Raw genomic sequence first — 22,894 nt, 5'->3', positions numbered from 1 at the left:
ACTTTCCTCCATAGCCGCATCTACACCTGGGATCTCCAGGCTTTTATTTTTCCCTACTCCATCACTATCTGTGAGCAAGTCAAATATCTGCCTCACTTCACTTTTTATTTTCTTTGTAGTATGCATTTTCTGTTCGAAATATCACAATTATAACAAATATTTATAATATTATACTTCCTCTCACTTTTATTCTTTAAAATTGCTGCACATCACGATTACGTTTTTTTAATTATGAATACTTTTTGACAGATGATTGATTGATTATTGAACGGAATGAAACGGCATGCCATATATTTGAGAAAATGATTTTTATCAAATTTTAAAATGTTGGAAACAAATTTGAGAAATAACCTTTGAGAAAATGTTGGCTTTCAAATTGTAAAATGTTGGAAACAGATTTGAGAAATAGACCTTGAGAAACATTTGAGAAAATGTTGTCTTTCAAATTGCATAAATGTTGAACTTCAAATTGAAAATTAATATTTTCTCCAACGTTTGAGAATTTCAATTCCAGTGTTTGTTGGGAATGTAATGTGTTAAAGTATGTGAAATTGCTTGTTGGAAATTTTGATTTTTTGATCTTTAAAGCGGAATATCTCGAAAATTAGGCGTCTGTGGTACCTATAACCCTCTATATATTTTTTAATCCGGAGGACGTCCTCTTTCTAACGGTGCCCACAGATCGGGGCGCCATAGTAATCGGAATTGTGCCTTTCCAGATTACGAATATATATAATTATAGCAAACTTATCAAGTTTAAAAGTTAACAATTTTTAAGATGTTTTTTCTCATCGAATATTGAATATTTTACACATATTTTGCACTTTATATATATTTATACTTCACTAATATGTTGTTTCTACATATTTATTTTACATTAATTTAGTATTATCTATACCAGCGTTGTCCACGGCCTATGCGCACAATAGCGCACGGACAAGCCAGACACCTCACACCAACATGTCGCGACAAGTGTCTGTGAAAGCACGATTGTGCTACTGTATTCAACTTCGTAGGCAAGCAAAGCAGAATTTTGCGATCAGTTGACGCTAGAAAACAGAACGCACTAAAAATGTTCCAACAAATTTGGGAAATATGTTATTTTTTATTGAGAACAATAAAAGCATGCAGAATGCTTAATTTTTTATAATAAAATAAAGCGTTGTAGCAAACATGATATAAAAAGACATTATGAACGTTGTCACAAAAATCTTGTAAATATCGAGGGAGACGCCCGAAAAAGTCTTCTTGATAGTTACAAAAGAAAATTTTATTTACAATTAAATTCTCAGCTATACTATCAAACAATCACATTTCTAAGCTCATTAGAATTAAGCAATATAATAAAGAAATAAATATAGGTTATTTAGTTGACCGTAATTTTTAAAAAGTACGTTTACTTGTATGTACGCTAATAACCAACACAAGCATAACGTGCACACAGTCACGTTGGACAACACTGATCTATACAATTCCCTTAATATGCGCAATATCAAACGGGTTCCATTTTCACAAAAAATAAGTGTTGCCATATATACGTATTTTACGAATCGAATCAAAACATAAAAAGGAGGGATTATCCACCAAATAATATTCCGTCATTTTCTCAGTTCTTTCGCATAAAACTACTTTCTGCATTGGCGTCTTTGAGGCGCGCTTAAAAAAATAACCCTGGACGAGTCAATACCGTGGATTACCAAGGAGAAAGAAATGACAAGTTCTTTCGCATAAAACTATTTTCTGATTTGGAGGAAGTTTTACCAAAAGCTGAAAATATTTAGTGTTTGACTTTTCTGTTGTTGAATTTGATTTCATTTTCTTTTATTTCTGCGAGTAATGTAAACTTTTTTTTTAATATGTTAACCAAATACAGTACTTTTCGCTTAATTGCACATCGAAATTTGCACAAATTTTCGTTTAATTAACCGGGGAATCAATTAACAGATACTCGCTTTATTGGACAATTTGTTCAATTAAAACCATCCCGTTTAAATTAAAAGTTTGTTCAATTACAGGAATCACTCTTATTTGGACCATTTGGATAATCACCATAAAAGTTAGTTTTTTTGTTTAAAATCTATCAAAAATTCAGTTTTTAATCTTTTAATTTTTCCTTCGTTCATTAACAACAAATATTTTTGGTTTGTTGATTTGGATGAACCAATAATTAGTTATGATGTCCATGGCAAGAACCTTTTTTGGAGACTTCATGGAAGATGAGGTACCAACGGCTAAGCTTTCGGAATTTGTAAATATAAATTTCACAACATACAGTTTAAATATGTATTTTTAATATGCTGAATGAAATATATGATTGTATACATTAAAAAAAATATATACTCATGTTTTCAACTTCTTAAACCCACCTAACCCCTTAAAGGAAACTGCATACATACATATGTGCACTTAAAGTTTTTTCAAATATTTGAATATTTTTTACCGTTATAGGAAAAAATGCAATAACAATTTATGTACTTACATATGTAGGTATCTATGAATCTATTTATGTACATATGTATGTATATATATGTTATTAAAATTTATTATTTAAAAAATATTCAGTGCTGATTAGAAGATTAGTTTTTTCAACAATAATATTTGGTGGAATTAACCGGGGAAATTTAAAAGGAAAATGATTTTTGATGACATATATTTGGAACCAACTAAGCGGAAAAATCAATTAACCGAGTCCAATTATCCGAAAAAATTTACATGTGCTTTCATAAGCTATATTTTTTGCCCGATAACACCGTTCATTTAATTACCAATTAACCATAGGGTCTATTAAACGAAAAGTACTGTAACTGTACAGCATTTAATAAAATGCGAAAGTTTTACAGAGTAGCAATCCCCTTCGTGGAGAGATCTAGAGGATCTCCCCTATCCAACCATATCCATTTTAAACCCGTCACGCGTTGCGCCTTACATATTAAACCCCATGGTCGAACCGACATCGAGGTTTATCAAAGAAAGCATTATATATCGTTGGCTTAATATAGAAAAGGCGTATCTACATTTTTTTCGAAATCGCGTTTTTAATGTATTCTGGTAGACCACTGTCAAATACTCCTCCCCTTAAAAAATTAGTGGGCTATGATCGTAAATAACGGATTTATAATCATATAAAAAAAGCCCTAACTCATTCAAAGTTACAATAACAACATAAAACCCTATCTCAAATAACTTCAAAGAAATTAAAAGTAATAACAAAATTATACCACAATTGAATTTGTTACCTTTTTTTTATTCAGTTTTTTCCTTCTCCTGAAAAGTAACGAAAAGTGTAGATACTCCTTTTCTATATTAAGCCATCGATATATTTATTTTTCTTGCTCCTTTGCCGAAAATTTTTTATTTTCATTGGCGGCTTTCGGTCGCGATTTAAAAAAATAGCCCCAGTCGAACCAACACTATGGATTACTGACTTATTTTGCGTAGAGTTACTTTCTGCAATGGCGACATTAGGCCGCGCGAATAGAATAGTGTTTTTATTATTCATCACGACACAATTTTTTTTTTATTTGCTTTACTACTCGTTTAAAAAAAGTTACCTTGACAATACGAAACCGGGATTATCAAGGAAAGGAAAATAAAGAAATTCGAAAGTAAACGCATTTTCCTCGACCTATATCGCTTCTTTACTGCTAGAAGTATAACAAAATCTACAGCGATTATATTAACCAACTGAATTGCCTAGGCCGTCCGCTCTGTTACTAAACTGCCCTTATATGGAACCCTGGTTGCAACCAGACTTGCCAGAACACCGCACTCCGGACAGTCGCAGGTTGTCTCATGATTACTCCGGTCGAGCACTTACACAAGGAGGCTCATATGCTTCCTGTTAAGGAGCATAAGGAATTGCTCTATAATCAGTTTCTGTTGATATGCTTTCGCAGAAACCATCACTTCAGTCCTTTGCTGTCAGCCAAGCTCATAGGCATCAAGAGCACATAACGTAAGCGAATTCGTAATTATGTGCACATGTGAACAAATAGCAAAAGAACCATTCGAATTGTGTTTATGTCAATTTGTCAACATTCAATGTATGTATGTAAATATGTGTACTCATGGCTTCATATAAAATCTTCGTTGTCCTCGTATTACAGGCCACTATATTTTTCAATAAACTGATGGCATTTTTCTATATTTGCTAAATAAGTGACAATTGAAAGCTTTAAATCGCTCTCATGAAAAATCGACTTTTTTGAGTTGTGACACTATTCAAGGAAATGAGCGATATGTATGATATGTATATATGCAAGTTTAAGTTACGAAATATGAAGTTCATTTTAGTGTTATACGAAATGTATTCAGTATAAAAATATAAACATATTCTTATGTATATTATTATAAAACATTACATAAATATATAATAAAATTTTTTTTTATACATATACTCCTGAAATCGCATAATGTTTTCAATTGTGGATGCATTCATAAAGATCCGCAAAACGAATTTCATATTAATTGTATATAGTAAGCATATAAATGCATCAACATATAAACAAAAAGCCTAACATGCGTCTATAATAGAAATGTAATCCTCAGCATATTTTTCAATTAATACTCAGTTCTGTCACGATGCACTGTTAATATTTCTCCTTCCGAGCCAGCCGTGGTGAAACTCGCTTATAGGATATTGTTAGTTTTTGACAATTCACACGCTGGTCCGCAATTGGACCTTCTCTATATTCTACATTCTCTGGTGTAGTTTTATATTTTAGCTAAGAATATATGTACATATCAACATTTTTTTTGTTGCAGTAATTCAACAAACTAATTAAAAATAACTAATATTCGGTTTTATTGATAAATTAATAGAAAAGCGTTTTAAAAACCAATATTTTTTTCAGTTTTCAGTACTTTGTGTTATTGTCTTGGTTTTTTATAACTTCGCTCAAACGATTTGACAAGATTCTTCCAGGAGCCGTGTTTTTAGTGCGGTGAAACCGCGTTTTGGCGCAACGCCTGTGCAATTCACTCTATAATTTTTTGATTGGATTTATTTCAGGATTTTGAGTCGGCGTTTCTATAACTTTGGAAGAATTTTCAAGCAACCAAGACATTTCGGGCTTTTTATTTTTGCTCACCAATTTTGATGCAGATTCTTTCAAACTATATCTCAAAATTTACAGAAAAGTGTGCTGGTTTATAATCCCATCAACAAAAACCAAAATTTCTGACGCTTTTGGATGATATGCACCCCACCCATATCATGTCCACCTGAGTATTTCACGGTTGGTGGTAAGTTTCGATTAACTGAAAAAAAAAACACCACAATACAGTATTATGTATAGGGGTTATTTACAACACAGTACAGAACTAAAAGGCATATTTACAAAAAAAAAAAAACCACAAACGTAGATATTATTAAAGTTCCCTTTCAAAAGGGCATATTCTGTTTTTTAAGAATTGTGTAGCTCTAAATGGCAAGTTCCTATTTTTACCAACTTGTGTAGTTAGAACAATGTAATGACATAGTTCCTAATCACAAAAACTCTAAATGGCAAGTTCCTATTTTTACCAAATTGTTTAGTTAGAACAATGTAATGACATAGTTCCTAAACACAAAAACTATTTTGCAGTATGTATGTATGTAATTGGTGTTGAAACCGTTTATCCGATTATAGCCGAATCGATTCTAGCGCGTCATTCTCTTTCCCTCGCAATTCGGGGCCAGTTGGAAATCCCAAGTGTAACAAGGTCGCTCTCCACCTGGTCTTTCAAACGGAGTGGGGGACGTAGCCGATGTCTTTTGATTCGCTTAACAATGTCTAAGTCAATCGCAACAAATATATATATATATATATATAGAAGTCACTTCGGTTGATACTGGTATCTAATTATACGAAATTATCTACGATTTCAGTCTGAAAAGATCAGAACTAATGGGGCGGGGTTGTTTCCAATGATGTCGATATCATCGGCGTACGTCAACTTTAGCTTGATTTAGCTCTGCGCTCGTATTATTTTTTCCAACATTAGGTTAAAGAAGTCACATGATAGTGAGTCACCTTGTCTGAAACCTCATTTGGTATCGAACAGCTTGGAGAGGTTCTTCCCGATCCCGACGGAGCTTTTGGTGTTGCTCAACGTCAGCTTACCAGGTCAAAAGCCACACTTATAAGGTCCATTCAGTTTGTTGTCGGTGGGCTTTAGTCTTTCACACAGTACACTCGATAGAAGCGAAGGTCAGCAAATATCTCCTTAGAACGTTTTCTTATTTTGTAAAAAAAAGTTAAGATGTAGATATCTCCTTTTGAAAAGTCAATATTATGAATGTAGAATTTGGTGTTGAGAATCACACTAGGGAGGGACATTTTGATGCTGTTTTTGGCAAGGTAGGCGTAGCCACTCCCGCTATTAAGTTGTTTGTATATATCGTGAATATGGGTCAAGTCGGATTATAACCACGCCTACTTCCCATACAAAGGTTGTTTTGAAAAGTGCTTTAATTCAGTAGGGGAAAAACACCATAAACCCTAAATTGTATTGTAAAAATGGTATAGAAGAGCTTCGCTCATATTTATATAAAATTGAGTTTCGCCGCCCACTTGACCAATTTCAACGAAATTCAGTTCATACCATTGTTTTGGCATTTCAATAGTACAGTTAGGAAAAGAAAAATAGCGAAATCGGTTAACAGGCAAGTAGGCGTGCCTGTAACAATACCACAATTTTTAAGTTCATAACAGAATAGAACAACAAATTCTGCACTTTTAGTGCGGCTTTGCCCGTTTAAATATTGCCGAAATCGGAATATACGCTTTCAAGGTGTCAGATACCGAACATTAGGTCCTCAGTGCTTGTGATAAATTTTTTACCGAAAATATTGGTCAATCTTTTAGATATTCTAAAGAAATTCAGAGGAGATGTGTTCCTTATATTAGTGTGTCTCTGTGTCAAAAATGGGTCAATACATCCTCTAGCCCACATATGCCTGATTTACGGCTTTTCAAAATTGTGACCTATATTAGCAAGATAGTGAACGTATAATATTGGATACGTACTTGGTGGTGAAAATCAATGAATTACCCCAGCCCCTATATATTTTAGCTAATAATATAATGATTTATGGGTTAAATAGTTTGGTATTTTAATAAAACAACAGCGCACGCTCGAAAACCCCAAAAATTTAAGAAAATTACACTTGCAGGGTTTTGGCTCTTTCTTTCAACAATAAAGCACTATATTGCTAGTTCTTATTTCCCACACGGATAAACAAACGATAAATAAATTTTTCTTCATTTTCCAATAGTCAATGAATAAAAGAGAGTGTTCACGTTTTAAAGCGTGTTTTCGAGGGTAAACTGTAAATAAAAAAATTGCGAGAGCTCAAAATGTTCGGTTACACTCGAACTTAGCCTTTCCTTACTTGTTACTTATAATACTGTGACCTTGATGTAACTTGACAAGATTATATTCATGCATCAATCGAGATCTCCCATTATTGCTCTTGATATTCATAGCAATGAACAGTCTTCATTGACAATATACAAATCATTGCTAGCGCTGATGTGCGAATATTTCTTCAATTCTATGAAAAATACGTGTGTCTAAGCTGGACGTGGCGTAAGATAAGGTATTACGTGTAATAACCTTGATTAATTCCATTTTTTTCGAACTGTAGATGCCAAATTGGAATTATTGATTTTTGGAAATGTCAGGAAAACAAGTAAACTGGTTGACGAAAATTTGATCCAATGGGTTTATTAATTTTGAAAATCACGATTCACCCAGCAAAGTTTGATGAAAACCAAACTTTTAGTACTACGATGGTCTATTACAATAACTACAGTGAAATTTAGGCGGTTTTTTAAGTTAATGGCATATAGACGTGGATTTGCATGGGTGCATGTGATAATATAAAAATAAAACTTATTATACGCATACATACATATAATGTCAAATTAAAGCATACTTATACTATTTAAGATATAAGGAAGAAAACCTCCAACGACATTTTTTAATACGAAACTATGTTTTATGTATTTTCAGCCAGAACTTTATCTATGTACACCCGTAAAAGTCGACTATACTACCAGCTATTTTATAGGTACGTAAACTTTGCCTTTTGAAATGTCCTTTATATTATATACTACGTTTTAGCTAATAATATGTTTGAGCAAATCCAAACGTTAGGGGTAATATAAGTAGTATAGTACTGGGATTATGGAAGTGGGTGCGCTTCTTACTTGGATGTGTAAAGTCCAAACCCAGCAGTAGTGATGCTGAGCCGATCGGACCAATACGAGTAGTTTATTTTCTGCAAAGATTTTGTGTCCCGGCAGCTAAATTAGGTATATGCTTTCAGACGTCTTCGAGTCATCGGCGCTAGAGGAAGCCTCTCTGTAATCTCCCATAATGTTTTGGGTGGAGAACACTTTTCCTTTACCAAAGCCTTCAGCAGTCTTGTGTATAATTATTTGGTTTGTACATTCGTTTATCACTCTCGCAGACTTGTCTCATTTCCAGCGCTGAGACGATGGAAGCGTTGTCGGGCGACCCTCGATGTCTAAGAAGACAGATATTACTACTTCCCCCAATTCGCTAGAGAGCTCAGACGTAAATTGATTCAGGGCGGTATTGGTACACCCATCTCCTCTATATCAGTGCTGATTCTGTCAGTTTGATTCATGTACACGAATTTATAAAAATAATAATTAGAAAACGTGTATGTATTGGTATGGAATATGATTATAACATTTTTATGTTAAAAAGGTTAAAAATTAATTTCGGATTATATAACTAGATTCAGCGAGGGATAGAGGTTTGCAGTACAACAACAAATACAAAAAAATTTAACAGTTGATAATCTCCTATGACTATATAAACGGTTAGATTATTGAATGAACTTAGAACGAGATTATTTTTATATATAAACTTACTATAAGTTATAATTTATATTTGGATATAGATACATAAATATTACATAATGAATTTTACTGTTTTAATTTATTTCAGTTGGTTATGAACCAAATGCAACAATGAACACGGCGCATCACATGTTAGTGTATGGTTGCGGTGAACCTGGATCAACCAAACCAGTTTGGTAAGATGCGATAATTATAATAAACCACACCAGTATCCCAGTATCTTTTGTATTACATTATTATTGCATATTACTTTTGGAAAAAAATGTCTACTTTAAAATATTACATTTAATTGCTTTGCAGTAACCACGTGTTGTACTAGTGCTGGCAATAACCGTGAATAATATTTTTTTGTATATAATACGAGAAATACTAAAGATATTATGTTGAAAACTATTAAAAGTGATTTAACTAACGAAAAATCTGCTGCCGCCCTCAATATCTCAGGATTTACTGGATCAATTTCACCCTATTTTGATACGTATTATTTTCATAACATCCTGCTGTTACAGTTTGTGTGAAATCGGTTTACGACCACGCCTATTTCCCATATAACACAAGTTTGAATTCTTCATGATTCATGATTCACTTTACAATATGTATATACAGTTTGTCAAGAAACACTTTACACACTAATACGCGAGACACACATGTAATAAGAATACTATACTGCGGACGAATACCAGATGTGTGTCACCAAATTTATGCTTCAAAAAATCAGATTTTATAGTTATTTTATTTATCTACAATAAAAACAAACTACAGTGTAACATTGCACCTCACTGCGAAAATGATACAGTAACAAAAAAAAAACAAATATATTGCAATTTTTTAAGGACACAACTAAATTTTTATGTCAATTAGTACTTTGTGGGATGCTCCTTACTATCAATAACTGCTTTCATACGTTTCAGCATGGATTCTACAAATTTCTTTGTATAGTTTGGAGCAAATTTATCCCGTTCTGTTTGCAGGGGGTTTTTCAAGTCGGCTGTATTTCTAATTTGGTATTTTCGCATGTCTCGTTCCTAAACTACAGATTCTTAATTGCATTCAAATCGATTCATGACGATTGCGCTAGTGTTTGTACTATGTGGACATTTCCAAATAAGCCAACTTTGTACAACTCCGAATTTTTACTTCAGATCTTGATTTGATAGTACCGAAAATTATCAAACGTATTTAATTTCGCTGGTACATAGAACAATCGATGAATTCAAAAATCCCGACACCAGGAGACGACATGCATCCCTACACCATTACATGCTCTGCACCATGTTTTACGGTACTATGTAGATTTGTAGCCCAGCAATTGGTTTTGTCCATACATATCTATTTCTATCCGACATAATGAGGTTGAAATTACTCTCATCTGCAAAAATTACGGTATTCCAGAAGCTTGCAGGCTTATATAACTGTTGGTTTGCAACCTTCAACCTTGCACTTCGAGTTTTAGCATTGATGTATGGTTTATTTCGGGCTTTATTTCTTCTTGTGGTTTTGAGATGACTTCCCAAGGATTTTGTCCATTTCGTTGCTTTAAGCTGGAGCACTTTAAACTTAATTTTCTTGTATTTTCCGTGCAATCCAACGGGAGTCACTTTCGTTAAATGTTTTATTATGATTCGTTTTATTTTATTTACGACACATAACATTAAATGGTATGACGAATAGTTCCTTGACTCAGTTTCACCACTTACGCGACGTTGAGTTGACTTTTTCCGTCTTTATAATACTTAGGACTAACTCGCACACGTCAATACTGTTTTGGCGGCCCATTTTAAAATATACTTTACAAATACTAAAATGTCAAAACCTTTAAATATCATTCAGGGATAGCTCACAATTATAAAAGTATTTACTTTACATTCGAAAATCGGCGCCAAGCTGTCGCGGCTAACGGTAAACATTTGTGCATCATTTTGGCTGTGAGCTTGTATTTCGGAATACGAACATGTTTTTACTTAACGCTTGTAAAAAAAAAATAATTTTTGCGTTTTTTTTTATTTACGAGATTACACATATATGTACCTAATCAATAAATTAGTAAAAGTTTTTAATTTCGAAATATAAACATAAATAAAGGAAAATAAGAAATTTTTTCATTTTTTTTTAAACGCCAAGGCCATGTACCGCTTTGGTTTGTTACACGATTCGGAGATATAATTTAACGACTTCTGTGTTTTGTAGAGAATATACGTGTTTTTGTCTTATTTTACAATAATAAATCTTATTTTCTCCATTTCAGAAATGTTAATATTTATTGTTTAAAATTTTTTTAAATAGCGAATGTCTATTAAATAAATACTGGTATTTGGGTTTACTACAAATCGATCGCGGTTCAGTATAGATAAGTAGGAGTTTAACCTGATACAATATCCAGATCGAAGTTGCGCAAGGGTCACTCTGGTTTCACGTGGCAACTCGAGCTCTTCGTCTGCTATAGGAGGTGGTTTGGTTCCAAGGACGCCATTCACTGGAAGGGAGTCAATGAAGATGTTGATAGCTCCACTGTGAATGGCGTTTAGAGCGTGTCTAAAACTGTTTGCGTCTGCAGTCTGGTCGGCATATGGATTGAGTTCGTCGAGGTGTTGTAGGAATGATCTCTTGATGCACATAGGGAGCGGTTCTGCTTCCAGCAAGTGACTACATGGGTGATTTCTACGATGATTGGTAAGCAGTTCGTTATGCTCCTTAATAGGCAGCATAATGGCCTCACTGTGAAGATGTGTCATTGGTGACATCAAGAGACATACTGTTGCTGTTCGGAGTGCGGTGTTTTGACACGTCTGTAGCTTGCTCTGCTGCGTGTCACTGCATCCAGGCGACCATACCGGTGCTGCATACCGGCCGGCCGATAGCCTTGTAAGTGGCCAGCTACGTTTCTTTGTCCTTTCCCCAAGTGCTATCGGCTAGCGACTTGAGGATTTTGTTGCGGCTCTGCACTTTAGTGACTATCGCAGTCGTGTGTGGAGTGAAGTAGTGCAGATTGTCAAATGTGACTTCCAAAATCTTGGGATTGTTTACTGTCCGAATTGGTGTGCCATCGAAGTGAATGTTAAGACTTAGTCTGTACTCCTTCGTCCAATTGGTAAAAAGGGTCGCCGTGGATTTAGTGGGTGCGAGTGCCAGAGAGAAAAAGCGAGAAAGTTCGGGGAGGTAGATGTTCACTTTCGAACATATGTCATCGATGCCAGTGCCCGACGTCATTATCGTACAATCATATGCGTAGTAGGTAACAGAAATTCCCTCTGGTGGTTGAGGAAGTTTGGAAATATAGAAATTAAACAGTAACGGGGAGAGGATACCGGCCTGTGCAATCCCTTTTTTAATTTTTCTAAGTTTCGATGTTTTACCTCGAAATAATACAGATGATTGTCGACCGCTCAGGTAGTTCGATATCTTCTAGAAGAGTTGTTAAGTTGACCGTGTCAAAAGCTTTTGACAGGTCCAACGCTACTAGGACGGTTCTCTTACAGGGTGGTTTTTGATTAAGACCATGAACTATATGGACGTTTATGACGCTAAGTGCTGTGGTGGTACTGTGCACTTTACGGAAACCATGTTGATGTTCTCCTAGGTTCAGGTGGTATGTGAGTGTCGGGAGCAGTAAGGCCTCAATTGTCTTCACTACCGGGGAAAGAAGAGTTATCGGGCGATAGGACTCCCCTAGGTTTGCGGGTTTCCCCGGTTTCAGTAGTGGAACCACTCTTCCGATTTTCCACATATCGGGTGTTTTAAGAGTGGTTAGCGACAGATTAAGTAACTTGGTGAGATATTCTACTCCCGTTGACCCTAGGTGTTTTAACATTAACACCACTCACGTGTGGTGCGCAGGCCGGAACACGTCGAAAAATGACACCAGCCAGTGCAGGAATTGCATCTGACTGAGGTCACATTCTAACTATGAGTCTTAAGGCCTGAACAGGTCTTAAGACGGCTCCAACCATTGTATGTGTTGCACCTAACCGAGGTGATATTTGGATGGAGCCTTTTAGCGCATACGCAGCAGAAAAATACCTCAGGCCCTGGGTTGAACTCGATTCCAGCCCGGAGTAAGAGGATATGGAGCAACTTTGCTGCAAGGTGTTGCTTCAATGACGTACAACTGGACTTAAAACTAATCGATCCAAACAGGGTTAGATCTCCGAAAAGGCAGCCCTTGACCAGATAAAATCCGGGTCAACTCCGGTGGCGTAGAACCGGCAGGGGGTATCAATGACCTTGCTACAGTTATAAAGAATCCAAGTCCGTACCTGAAGCTCTTTATGCTTGCGATCATTGTCTTAATAAAAGTTGAATGTTGGCTGTCACACTCCTCGGTTGGCGATACAACCCCAAATCATTACTCACAGTTTTCCAAATAATACTGATGGAACGACGTTTTGCTTTTCAAGTGCAGTTAACGTATTGAACCATACCTTTGCCATCGTTATAATATTGCATAATTTTGGTTTCATAAAAAAATATGACGTCATCCCAATATTCTACCGGATGATTGGCCATCGTTGCAGCGAAAGTGAAGCGTTTTTGCACATCTGTCGTATTTTTTGAGCAAGTCTTGATGTATACTTATATCTCAGCATGGCTTGACTTTGCTTCGCTTCTGCCCTCGTTTTCTGCGCGTCTTATGACGTTGTATACTGTTTTTGATTCCGTGATACATAAAATATCCACAAAAAGGGAGACCCCACAATCTGCGCCAACTATCGTGGGATAAGCCTCCTTAACATCGCTTATAAGGTTCTATCGAGCGTACTGTGTGAAAGACTAAAGCCCACCGTCAACAAACTGATTGGACCTTTTCAGTGTGGCTTTAGACCTGGAAAATCAACAACTGACCAAATATTCACCATGCGCCAAATCTTGGAGAAGACCCGTGAAAAAAGGATCGACACACACCATCTATTTGTCGACTTTAAAGCTGCTTTCGACAGCACGAAAAGGAGCTGCCTTTATGCCGCGATGTCTGAATTTGGTATCCCCGCAAAACTAATACGGCTGTGTAAGTTGACGTTGAGCAACACCAAAGCTCCGTCAGGATCGGGAAGGACCTCTCCGAGCCGTTCGATACCAAACGAGGTTTCAGACAAGGTGACTCGCTATCGTGCGACTTCTTTAACTTGATGCTGGAGAAAATTATAAGAGCTGCAGAGCTAAATAGAGAAGGTACAATCTTCTACAAGAGTGTACAGCTCCTGGCGTACGCCGATGATATTGATATCATCGGAAACAACACCCGCGCCGTTAGTTCTGCTTTTTCCCGCCTGGATAAGGAAGCGAAACGTATGGGTCTGGTGGTGAACGAGGACAAGACGAAATATCTCCTGTCGTCAAACAAACAGTCAGCGCATTCGCGTCTTGGCTCCCACGTCACTGTTGACAGTCATAACTTTGAAGTTGTAGATAATTTCGTATACCTAGGAACCAACATTAACACCGATAATAATGTCAGCCTTGAAATCCAACGCAGAATCACTCTTGCCAACAGGTGCTACTATGGACTGAGTAGGCAATTGAAAAGTAAAGTCCTCTCTCGACGAACAAAAACCAAACTCTACAAGTCTCTCATCATTCCCGTCCTACTTTACGGTGCAGAAGCGTGGACGATGTCAACATCCGATGAGACGGCACTAGGAGTTTTCGAGAGAAAGGTTTTGCGGAAGATTTATGGTCCCTTAAGAATTGGCAACGGCGAATACCGCAGACGATGGAACGATGAGCTGTATGTGTTATTCGACGACATAGACATAGCCCAGCGAATAAAAAAACAGCGGCTCCGCTGGCTATAAAGGCAGCTCCTTTTCGTGCTGTCGAAAGCAGCTTTAAAGTCGACAAAGAGATGGTGTGTGTCGATCCTATTTTCACGGGTCTTCTCCAAAATTTGGCGCATGGTGAATATCTGGTCCGTTGTTGATTTTCCAGGTCTAAAGCCACACTGATAAGGTCCAATCAGTTTGTTGACGGTGGGCTTTAGTCTTTCACACAATACGCTCGACAGCACCTTATACGCGATGTTGAGGAGGCTTATCCCACGGTAATTGGCGCAAATTGTGGGGTCTCCCTTTTTGTGTATTGGGCAGAGTACACTGAGATTCCAATCGTCAGGCATGCTTTCTTCCGACCATATTCGGCAAAGAAGCTGATGCAAGCACCTTATCAGCTCTTCGCCGCCGTATTTGAATAGCTCGGCCGGTAATCCATCGGCACCCGCCGCCTTATTGTTCTTCAAGCGGGTAATTGCTATTCGAATTTCTTCACGGTCGGGCAATGGAACATCTGCTCCATCGTCGTCGATTGGGGAATCGGGTTCGCCATCTCCTGGTGTTGTACTTTCACTGCCATTCAGCAGGCTGGAGAAGTGTTCCCTCCACAAACTCAGTATACTCTGGTCATCAATAACTAGATCACCTCTGGGGGTCCTACAGGAGTGCGCTTCGGCTGTCGGTTGTGATTGCAGCTTCTCGATGTCGAACCTTCCTTGTGTTTGTTGACGTGTACGCTTTTCTACACAGAGGCGGGTGCGTATCTTAGCTGCTACAAGATAGTGGTCCGAGTCGATGTTGGGACCACGAAGCGTACGCACATCAAAAACACTGGAGACATGTCGTCCATCTATCACAACATGATCGATCTGGTTGCGAGTGATTCGATCCGGGGACAGCCAAGTAGCTTGATGGATTTTCTTATGCTGGAATCTAGTACTACAGACGACCATATTTAGGGCCTCGGCGAAGTCGATCAGCCTCAGACCGTTTGGTGATGTTTCGTCATGGAGGCTGAATTTTCCGACTGTTGTGCCAAAGACACCTTCTTTACCCACCCTAGCGTTGAAATCGCCAAGCACGATTTTGACATCGTGGCGGGGGCAGCGCTCATAGGTACGTTCTAGGCGCTCATAGAAGGTATCTTTGATCACTTCGTCCTTCTCTTCCGTCGGGGCGTGGGCGCAAATCAGCGATATGTTGAAGAACCTCGCTTTGATGCGGATTGTGGCTAGACGTTCATCCACCGGAGTGAATGCCAGGACTCGACGACGGAGTCTCTCTCCCACCACGAACCCCACACCGAATTTGCGCTCCTTTATATGGCCGCTGTAGTAGATGTCACAAGGACCCACCTTCTTCCGTCCTTATCCCGTCCATCGCATTTCTTGGATTGCGGTGATGTCAGCCTTTACTCTTACGAGGACATCAACCAGCTGGGCAGAGGCACCTTCCCAATTAAGGGTCCGGACATTCCAGGTGCATGCCCTTATTTCGTAGTCCTTTAAACGTTTGCAGTGGTCGTCATCAAAATTGGGGTCTCTCATCCGAGGCTGTTTTTTCTTTTTCATTGGGGGGTGTTTTTATGTGGTGGGTCCCAAACCCTACGCACAACCGCATAGGCGGGTTTCGCCTTCTCACTTTAGCTCGCCTCCAAACGGATGTCTGTTGGCTACCCAGAGGATACTTGGTCTAAGACCGGAAGTCGTGAGCTGCTTGAGCCACATGTAAAAGAATCGTTCCTGGCCACTCCCAAGTGAATGACAGTCAGAAACTTTCCTCACTTACGTGAACTTCTACATATGACTCCATCCTCCTTATTAAATAAATCTATACTACTATTATAAAGAGGAAAGATTTGTATGTTTATATTGAATAAACTCAAAAACTACTGTGCCGGTTTCAAAAATTCTTTCACCATTGGAAAGCTACATTAACCCCGAGTAACATAGGTTATATTTATTGCTAGAATCTCAACTTTCAGGAAATAGTTCCCAGCTGAGGGTATCAAAAAGACTCCGTGATGGAGAATCTTAATCTGAAACTGAAAATCGCTTGCAAGTCATTCTCTTCGCATCGCAATCGCGTGCTAGAAAGTCGTGTAAAGAGCGCTCGCAGCTGCTTGCTTGCTTAACAAAATTTCAAAACATCCCAAGTACGCACTTGAGAGTCGAGTAACGAGTGTGTAGCGGCTTAAAAACAAAATACATATTATTATTATACTAATATACAAGCTCGCATTAGGGCGTCGAACTCTGAGCGTTCCTAACGCCTTCATAATCAGAGAGAAAGACAACGGACACCAAAGACTGGAGGTCGTTATCAAGTTTTAGCTCATTACAAATAAAATATAATATCATGTTCGAATTTTCCTCATTTTACTTTTTTTAAATGAACCCACACAAGAAACGGCAAACTACATACATATGTATGGGAGAGTGTGTAAAACCTTATAACTTTTGAAATGTTTCTTTAAACCCATGCGAAGCCGGAGCGTTCTCCTAGTTAATTATATCCATAGTGTTATAATTCATCATTCCGCAGGAGGTATGCGGTAGTTTGTATTTTGCTTAAAAATTAAATGTTTTTTTAAATACTGCAAATATTCGTATGTTATCACCTGCATAATTGTGAAATTTCGAAATTTTTTCGGATGCTTCCTCAGTTCAGAAATCAATTATTTAATAACATTTTACCAATCCTGCTTCTGGTTGTATGGATTCATCCACCATTCTTTTCTATTTGCTTCCACAATTTCATCGTCCGAATCCAACGATATTTTTACAGTAACTAACACTTTTTTTCTTCGTTTTATTTCAACGCTCACCAATCGAGATAAAAAACAAAATGTCTTGCTACGTCGCATTGTGTTTGTGTGGGTTAGAGTACAACACGTTTTTGTGTCTTATTAGTTAAAGATGTTTTTGACTAATCCAGTGTCGGTTGAGCCTAAAGGCTTCAATAAATTCCCACCAAAATTCGTTTTCAATAATTGTCATGACGCACCCACACAACCTTTTACTGCAAAATTGAAGCAAGAATGAGATCTGTCTGCATACAATACTATTCACGTTGCTACCCATCGCAACAACGAGCAGAAACATTTCAATTATGTTCATACTGGTATGCAGACTTAGAATTTGGTATGCATACCCGCCAATACACGATGCGCCGGTACGCAATACTAAACATGTAGCACAGACATGTCTACAAGTTTATGTCCTACTTAATACTTGTTACAATATACAGTAAATCCTGTTTAAGCTGGACACCTGTGGTACAGCACTTTTTGTCCAAGTTACGCGAGTGTCCATGTTATGAGGAAATGCAATTTTTCTCATTATGTTAACTTTATTTAAAAAACTGGGTATATTATTATGTTGCTGAAGAACATTTTGTTCAATTCGAGTGAGTGTCCAAAATATAAGGGTGTCCAACTTTACAGGTTTTGCTGTATTTTCAATTTCGCAAGCTCCTACTGAAGTCAAGTGAAACCCTACCGGATACAAGTTTGATTTACATATACATATGTATGGCAATGGGTGGTATAGCAAAATATATAATAACTAGCAGACCCGGCCACACGTTTTTGTGGCTAGGTATACATTAAATTAAGTTGGTTCAATCTTGGCTTCGGCGACGATATTGATTACTCGAGGTCGATTTATGTTACGCAGCATGATGACAACTCACACTACTTTTAATTGCAAAGTGAGTGTTGATAGTTCAGGCAATTTTAAATAGTTTAGGATCATTGACTACGTCATCCTGGTTTGTAGCTGTGTCAACTCTCTTGGACCGAAATTCTAAATTGTCGCATTAATATCATCGATATATTTTTTTTACCAACAAATGGAGGTCATTCAATCAGTCATTTTTGGTTATCATATTGAGGTTTCATGTCAGGAAAACTTCTCTTTCGAGTCAATGAAGTGACAGAAATCTGTTGGAAATGCTATAAATCTATCGAGGTGTCAACTGCGACCCTACCATCTCCAACTGATTCTACAATCCCAATTTGATATTGTTGCAAAAACACTCATATGTTAGTTGTTAATTGACGATTCTTTATGTGTCACCACAAATTAAATGATATTAGTCATGCGATTAGCCCGTCAGTAACAGTTGATCCAGCAATAATTGGAAGAGTCTGGCGTAAATCACCATAAACGTTCATCGACAATCAAGATCTTTTAGAGTCGTGTGCAGTACCTCCAGCGACTTCTTGAATATTTGGAAAATCTTCGTTATAGCGCTATTTTTGGCGATTTTGCCGACTGGTGTTTCGTTCATTTGCAATTTAGGTGTAATTTCAAGGCCGAATGTGCCGTTTATTTGCCTACTAACAGGTGCCAAGATGCCCCTATTCCCGAAAATGAGTGAAATTGGTTCTGGAATTACATCAGCCCTCATCTATACTAATATTATAAAGAGGAAATGTTTGTTTTTTTGTTTGTTTGTGTCGAATAGGCTCAGAAACTACTGAACCGATTTGAAAAATTCTTTCACCGTTGGAAAGATATACTATCCCTGAGTGACATAGGCTATATTTAGTTTAAAAAAAAATAGGATTCCTTACCAAAAATCCGATAATGTAAAAAAAAATACCAAAAAACTTTCTTTAATCGCGAATGCTGCGAAAACGATTGAAGATATAACAAAGTGATGTACTACAATTTTGTAGAACTTATCATTATCTACAAAAAACGCGACATCATACCTCTAACTATTATAGTTTTGTCACAATAAGCGATTTTATATAAAAAAATTAATTAAAATACCACTACTTGAAAAGGCTCTTTATTTATACCTTAGTATTAATCCTTATCGAAATAAATGATTTATTATTTAAGATCGCTTCAACACCTTTATATAACTTTTTGAATTATTAGATTCTGACATACCTTTCAAAAGATATCACGAGTTAAAAATTTTGAAATTTTTTAATGGTCCTGGGCGGAATTAAAAATAATTGTCGCTTGATAATAATATGATATAAAAATGAATTGCTGTTCGTTTGTGCCGCAAAAAAACGAGAGCGGCCAAACCGATTTGGCTAATTTTAGTCTTGAAATATTCGTGGAAGGCCAGAAAAAGATTAGAAAGTGAGTAAATATGAAAAAATTTCGAGGAAGATAATAATAAGAGTATTTTATTCGAGCTGACAAGAAAAATATAAAAGAGAAAACAAAAAATTATAATTTGAAGGTTGTCATTGTTGCTTTGTTAAAATATTTTTGTTATTGTTCAATTGTATAAGGTTGTGTCGATAGCCCAAAACAATTTGTAAAAAATAAGGAAAGGCTAAGTTCACGTCCAACCGAACATTTTACACTCTCGCAATTTATTGATGTAATTTTATTAAGATAACACACAATATGACCTACATATATGTATATTCGGCATAGAGTCCCATAGAAAATCATAACATATAGTATATAAGGGCTGATGTGATTCCAGAACCAATTTCACTCATTTTCACCAACAAATTTAACGGGAATAGGGGTAACTTGGCACCTGTTAGTAGGCAAACAAACGGCACATTCGGCCTTGAAATTACTCCTAAATTGCAAATGAACGAAACACCAGTCGGCAAAATCGCCAAAAATAGCGCTATAACGAAGATTTTCCAAATATTCAAGAAGTCGCTGGAGGTACTGCACAGGACTTTAAAAGATCTTGATTGTCGATAAACGTTTTTGGTGGAGCCAGGATTCTGTTAACAGGTGATTTACGCCAGACTCTTCCAATTATTCCTGGATCAACTGTTACTGACGGGCTAATCGCATGCCTAAAATCATTTAATTTGTGACGACACATAAAGAATCGCCAATTAACAACTAACATATGAGTGTTTTTGCAACAATACCAAATTGCGATTGTAGAAATAGTTGGCAGTTGACACCTCGATGGATTAATAGCATTTCCAACAGATTTCTTTCACTTCATTGACTCGAAAGAGAAGTTTTCCTGACATGAAACCTCAATATGATAACCATAAATGACTGATTGAATGACCTATATTGGTGGTAAAAAAACAAAGAATTTCGGTCCAAGAGCGTTGACACAGCTAGTAACCAGGATGACGTAGTCAATTATCCCAAACTTTTTAAAATTGCCTGTACTTTGCAATTAAAAGTAGTGTGAGTTGTAATCATGCTGCGTAACATAAATCAACCTCGAGTAATCAATATCGTCGCCGAAGCCAAGATTGGACCAACTTAATTTAATGTATACCTTAGCCACAAAAACGTGTGGCCGGGTCTGCTAGTATACTATATATGATGATTTTCTATTGGACTTTATGCCGAATATATAGGTCAAATTGTGTGTTATCTTAATAAAATTACTTCAATAAATTCCGAGAGTATAATTCGGTTGGATCCGAACTTAGCCTTTCCTTATTTGTTACAAATTGTTTTGGGCTATCGATACAACCTTATACAATTAAACATTGACAAAAATTTTTTAACAAAACAACAATGACAACCTTCAAAATATTATTTTTTTGTTTTCTCTTCTTATATTTTTCTTGTCAACTCGAATAAAATTCTCTTATTATTATCTTCCTCGCAATTTTTCCATATTTACCCACTCTCTAATCTTTTCCTGGCCTTCCACGAATATTTCAAGACTAAAATTAGCCAGATCGGTTTGGCCCTTCTCGACTTTTTGCGAGACTAACTAACAGCAATTCATGTTTATATTTATATATATTTATCTATAGAGTGTGAGCAGTTGAAGTGAACGAAAGTGCAATTTTCGGTGCCGTGAAAAAGTCTAAATAACATTGTGAAACTGAATGAGAAACCGAATTTTTTTGTGCATGAAATAAAGACACAGAGTCCTGGCATTGATCGAATGTGTCTTCACTTTTGTGGTTTGCGGAATCTTGTAAAAAAAAAGGAAACAAAATTGCTTAAACGTTTTGTTAGTGATCCCAAGTTTATAAAAACAATTTGTGGAAAGAGAAAGAAGAAGGGAGAAAAAAAACAACACAAAGCGTTATTGTGGATGCGGACAGCCGTACTAAACAAGCAAATGATTATATGTACAATCAGCTGTTCTCTTCGTACAATTACCAGCTGTGATCAAACTGCCATACATGTTTAATAAATACAGCATAAAAAGTTTTATTCCCAACTGCATTACCGACCAAACGACAGGTTGCTAACACCCAGTAGGGAAAGCGGTAAAAACAAAAAATGGCTGAACCTCAACATGAGGTGACGCCGAGAAATAGTCTAAGCACGTTTAGAGTGAATACAATTAAAGAGTTACAAAAGGCTAACTCTCTTGTAAATGAAAGGCTTAAAATCTTAGAAGCGATGTGTAATCAATTACACAAAGATAATGTAGCACTAAAAAAAGAAAATGAAGAACTGAAAGCCAGTATAAGCACGCCTGCTGGTACAGCACCAAAATCATCAAATGTAAGTGTTGATGAAGTATACAATACGGATGAAGATGAACTATCTAAAGAAACTGAGTGGATACTCAAAAAGAAGCGATCTTCAAAAAAAAGGTAAAGCTGATAGTTCCCCAATAATTAATAGCCCTTTGGAAAATAAAAATAATGAAAATGCGGCCATTAATAATGCGGCCAAAATCCATCGTCCACCACCAATTATAATAAACGATGTTAAAGATTTTAATAAATTACATTCGAATATTACCACTCTAACAAAAGCAAATTTTTAATAAAGCTGTTGAGTAACGGTGCCTACAAACTAAATACATTTGATCCTACTGACTATCGAACAACAACAAAATTCTTGTCAAACGAAAATATACCTTGGTTTAGCTACGAGAGCAAACACAACAGGCCAATAAAGGTAATGATAAAGAATTTACACCACTCATGTGATACTCAATCCATCTTGAACGATCTTAAAGTTCAAGGCTTTAATGTGTTAAATGCAATTAACAAACTTAAGTGGTAGAGCCTATCGAAGCCTCTAAATTAATTCCTCAGTGCAAAAACTGTCAAGCTTTTGGACATACAAAAAACTTCTGCGGTAAGTCATCGAGATGTGTGAAATGTGGAGGCAAACATCCTACAACTGAATGCACCAAAGCAGAAAAAGATCCCGCCAAATGTTGCAACTGCGGCGATTCTCATCCTGCAAGCTACCGTGGTTGTGTCGTTGCAAAAGAACTGCAAAAAATTAGAGACATAAAGAATGGTAATACAGTTGAGGAGAATGTCAATGCTCAGGCGAAAAACTCCGTTGCGTACAAAGGAAGGAAGGAAGT

General features: G+C 36.7%; 1 protein-coding gene across 4 annotated transcripts in view; it reads left to right on the top strand.

Moving 5' to 3' along the window:
• Phm_1 (peptidylglycine alpha-hydroxylating monooxygenase) overlaps positions 1-22,894 on the top strand; it is a 114,287-nt gene that overhangs the window by 23,476 nt on the left and 67,917 nt on the right. For all 4 annotated transcript variants that reach the window (XM_054234298.1, XM_054234299.1, XM_054234300.1 and 1 more), the window contains 2 exons: positions 7,999-8,056; positions 8,965-9,052. In XM_054234298.1, coding sequence (XP_054090273.1) covers positions 7,999-8,056; positions 8,965-9,052 — 146 coding nt within the window. The remainder of the gene's footprint in view (positions 1-7,998; positions 8,057-8,964; positions 9,053-22,894) is intronic.

This window comes from Zeugodacus cucurbitae, chromosome 6 (assembly GCF_028554725.1).
Source record: "Zeugodacus cucurbitae isolate PBARC_wt_2022May chromosome 6, idZeuCucr1.2, whole genome shotgun sequence".
Lineage (NCBI taxonomy): Eukaryota > Metazoa > Arthropoda > Insecta > Diptera > Tephritidae > Zeugodacus > Zeugodacus cucurbitae.
Note: the sequence above shows the minus strand (reverse complement) of the source record. Positions and strands in the feature narration are given on the sequence as shown.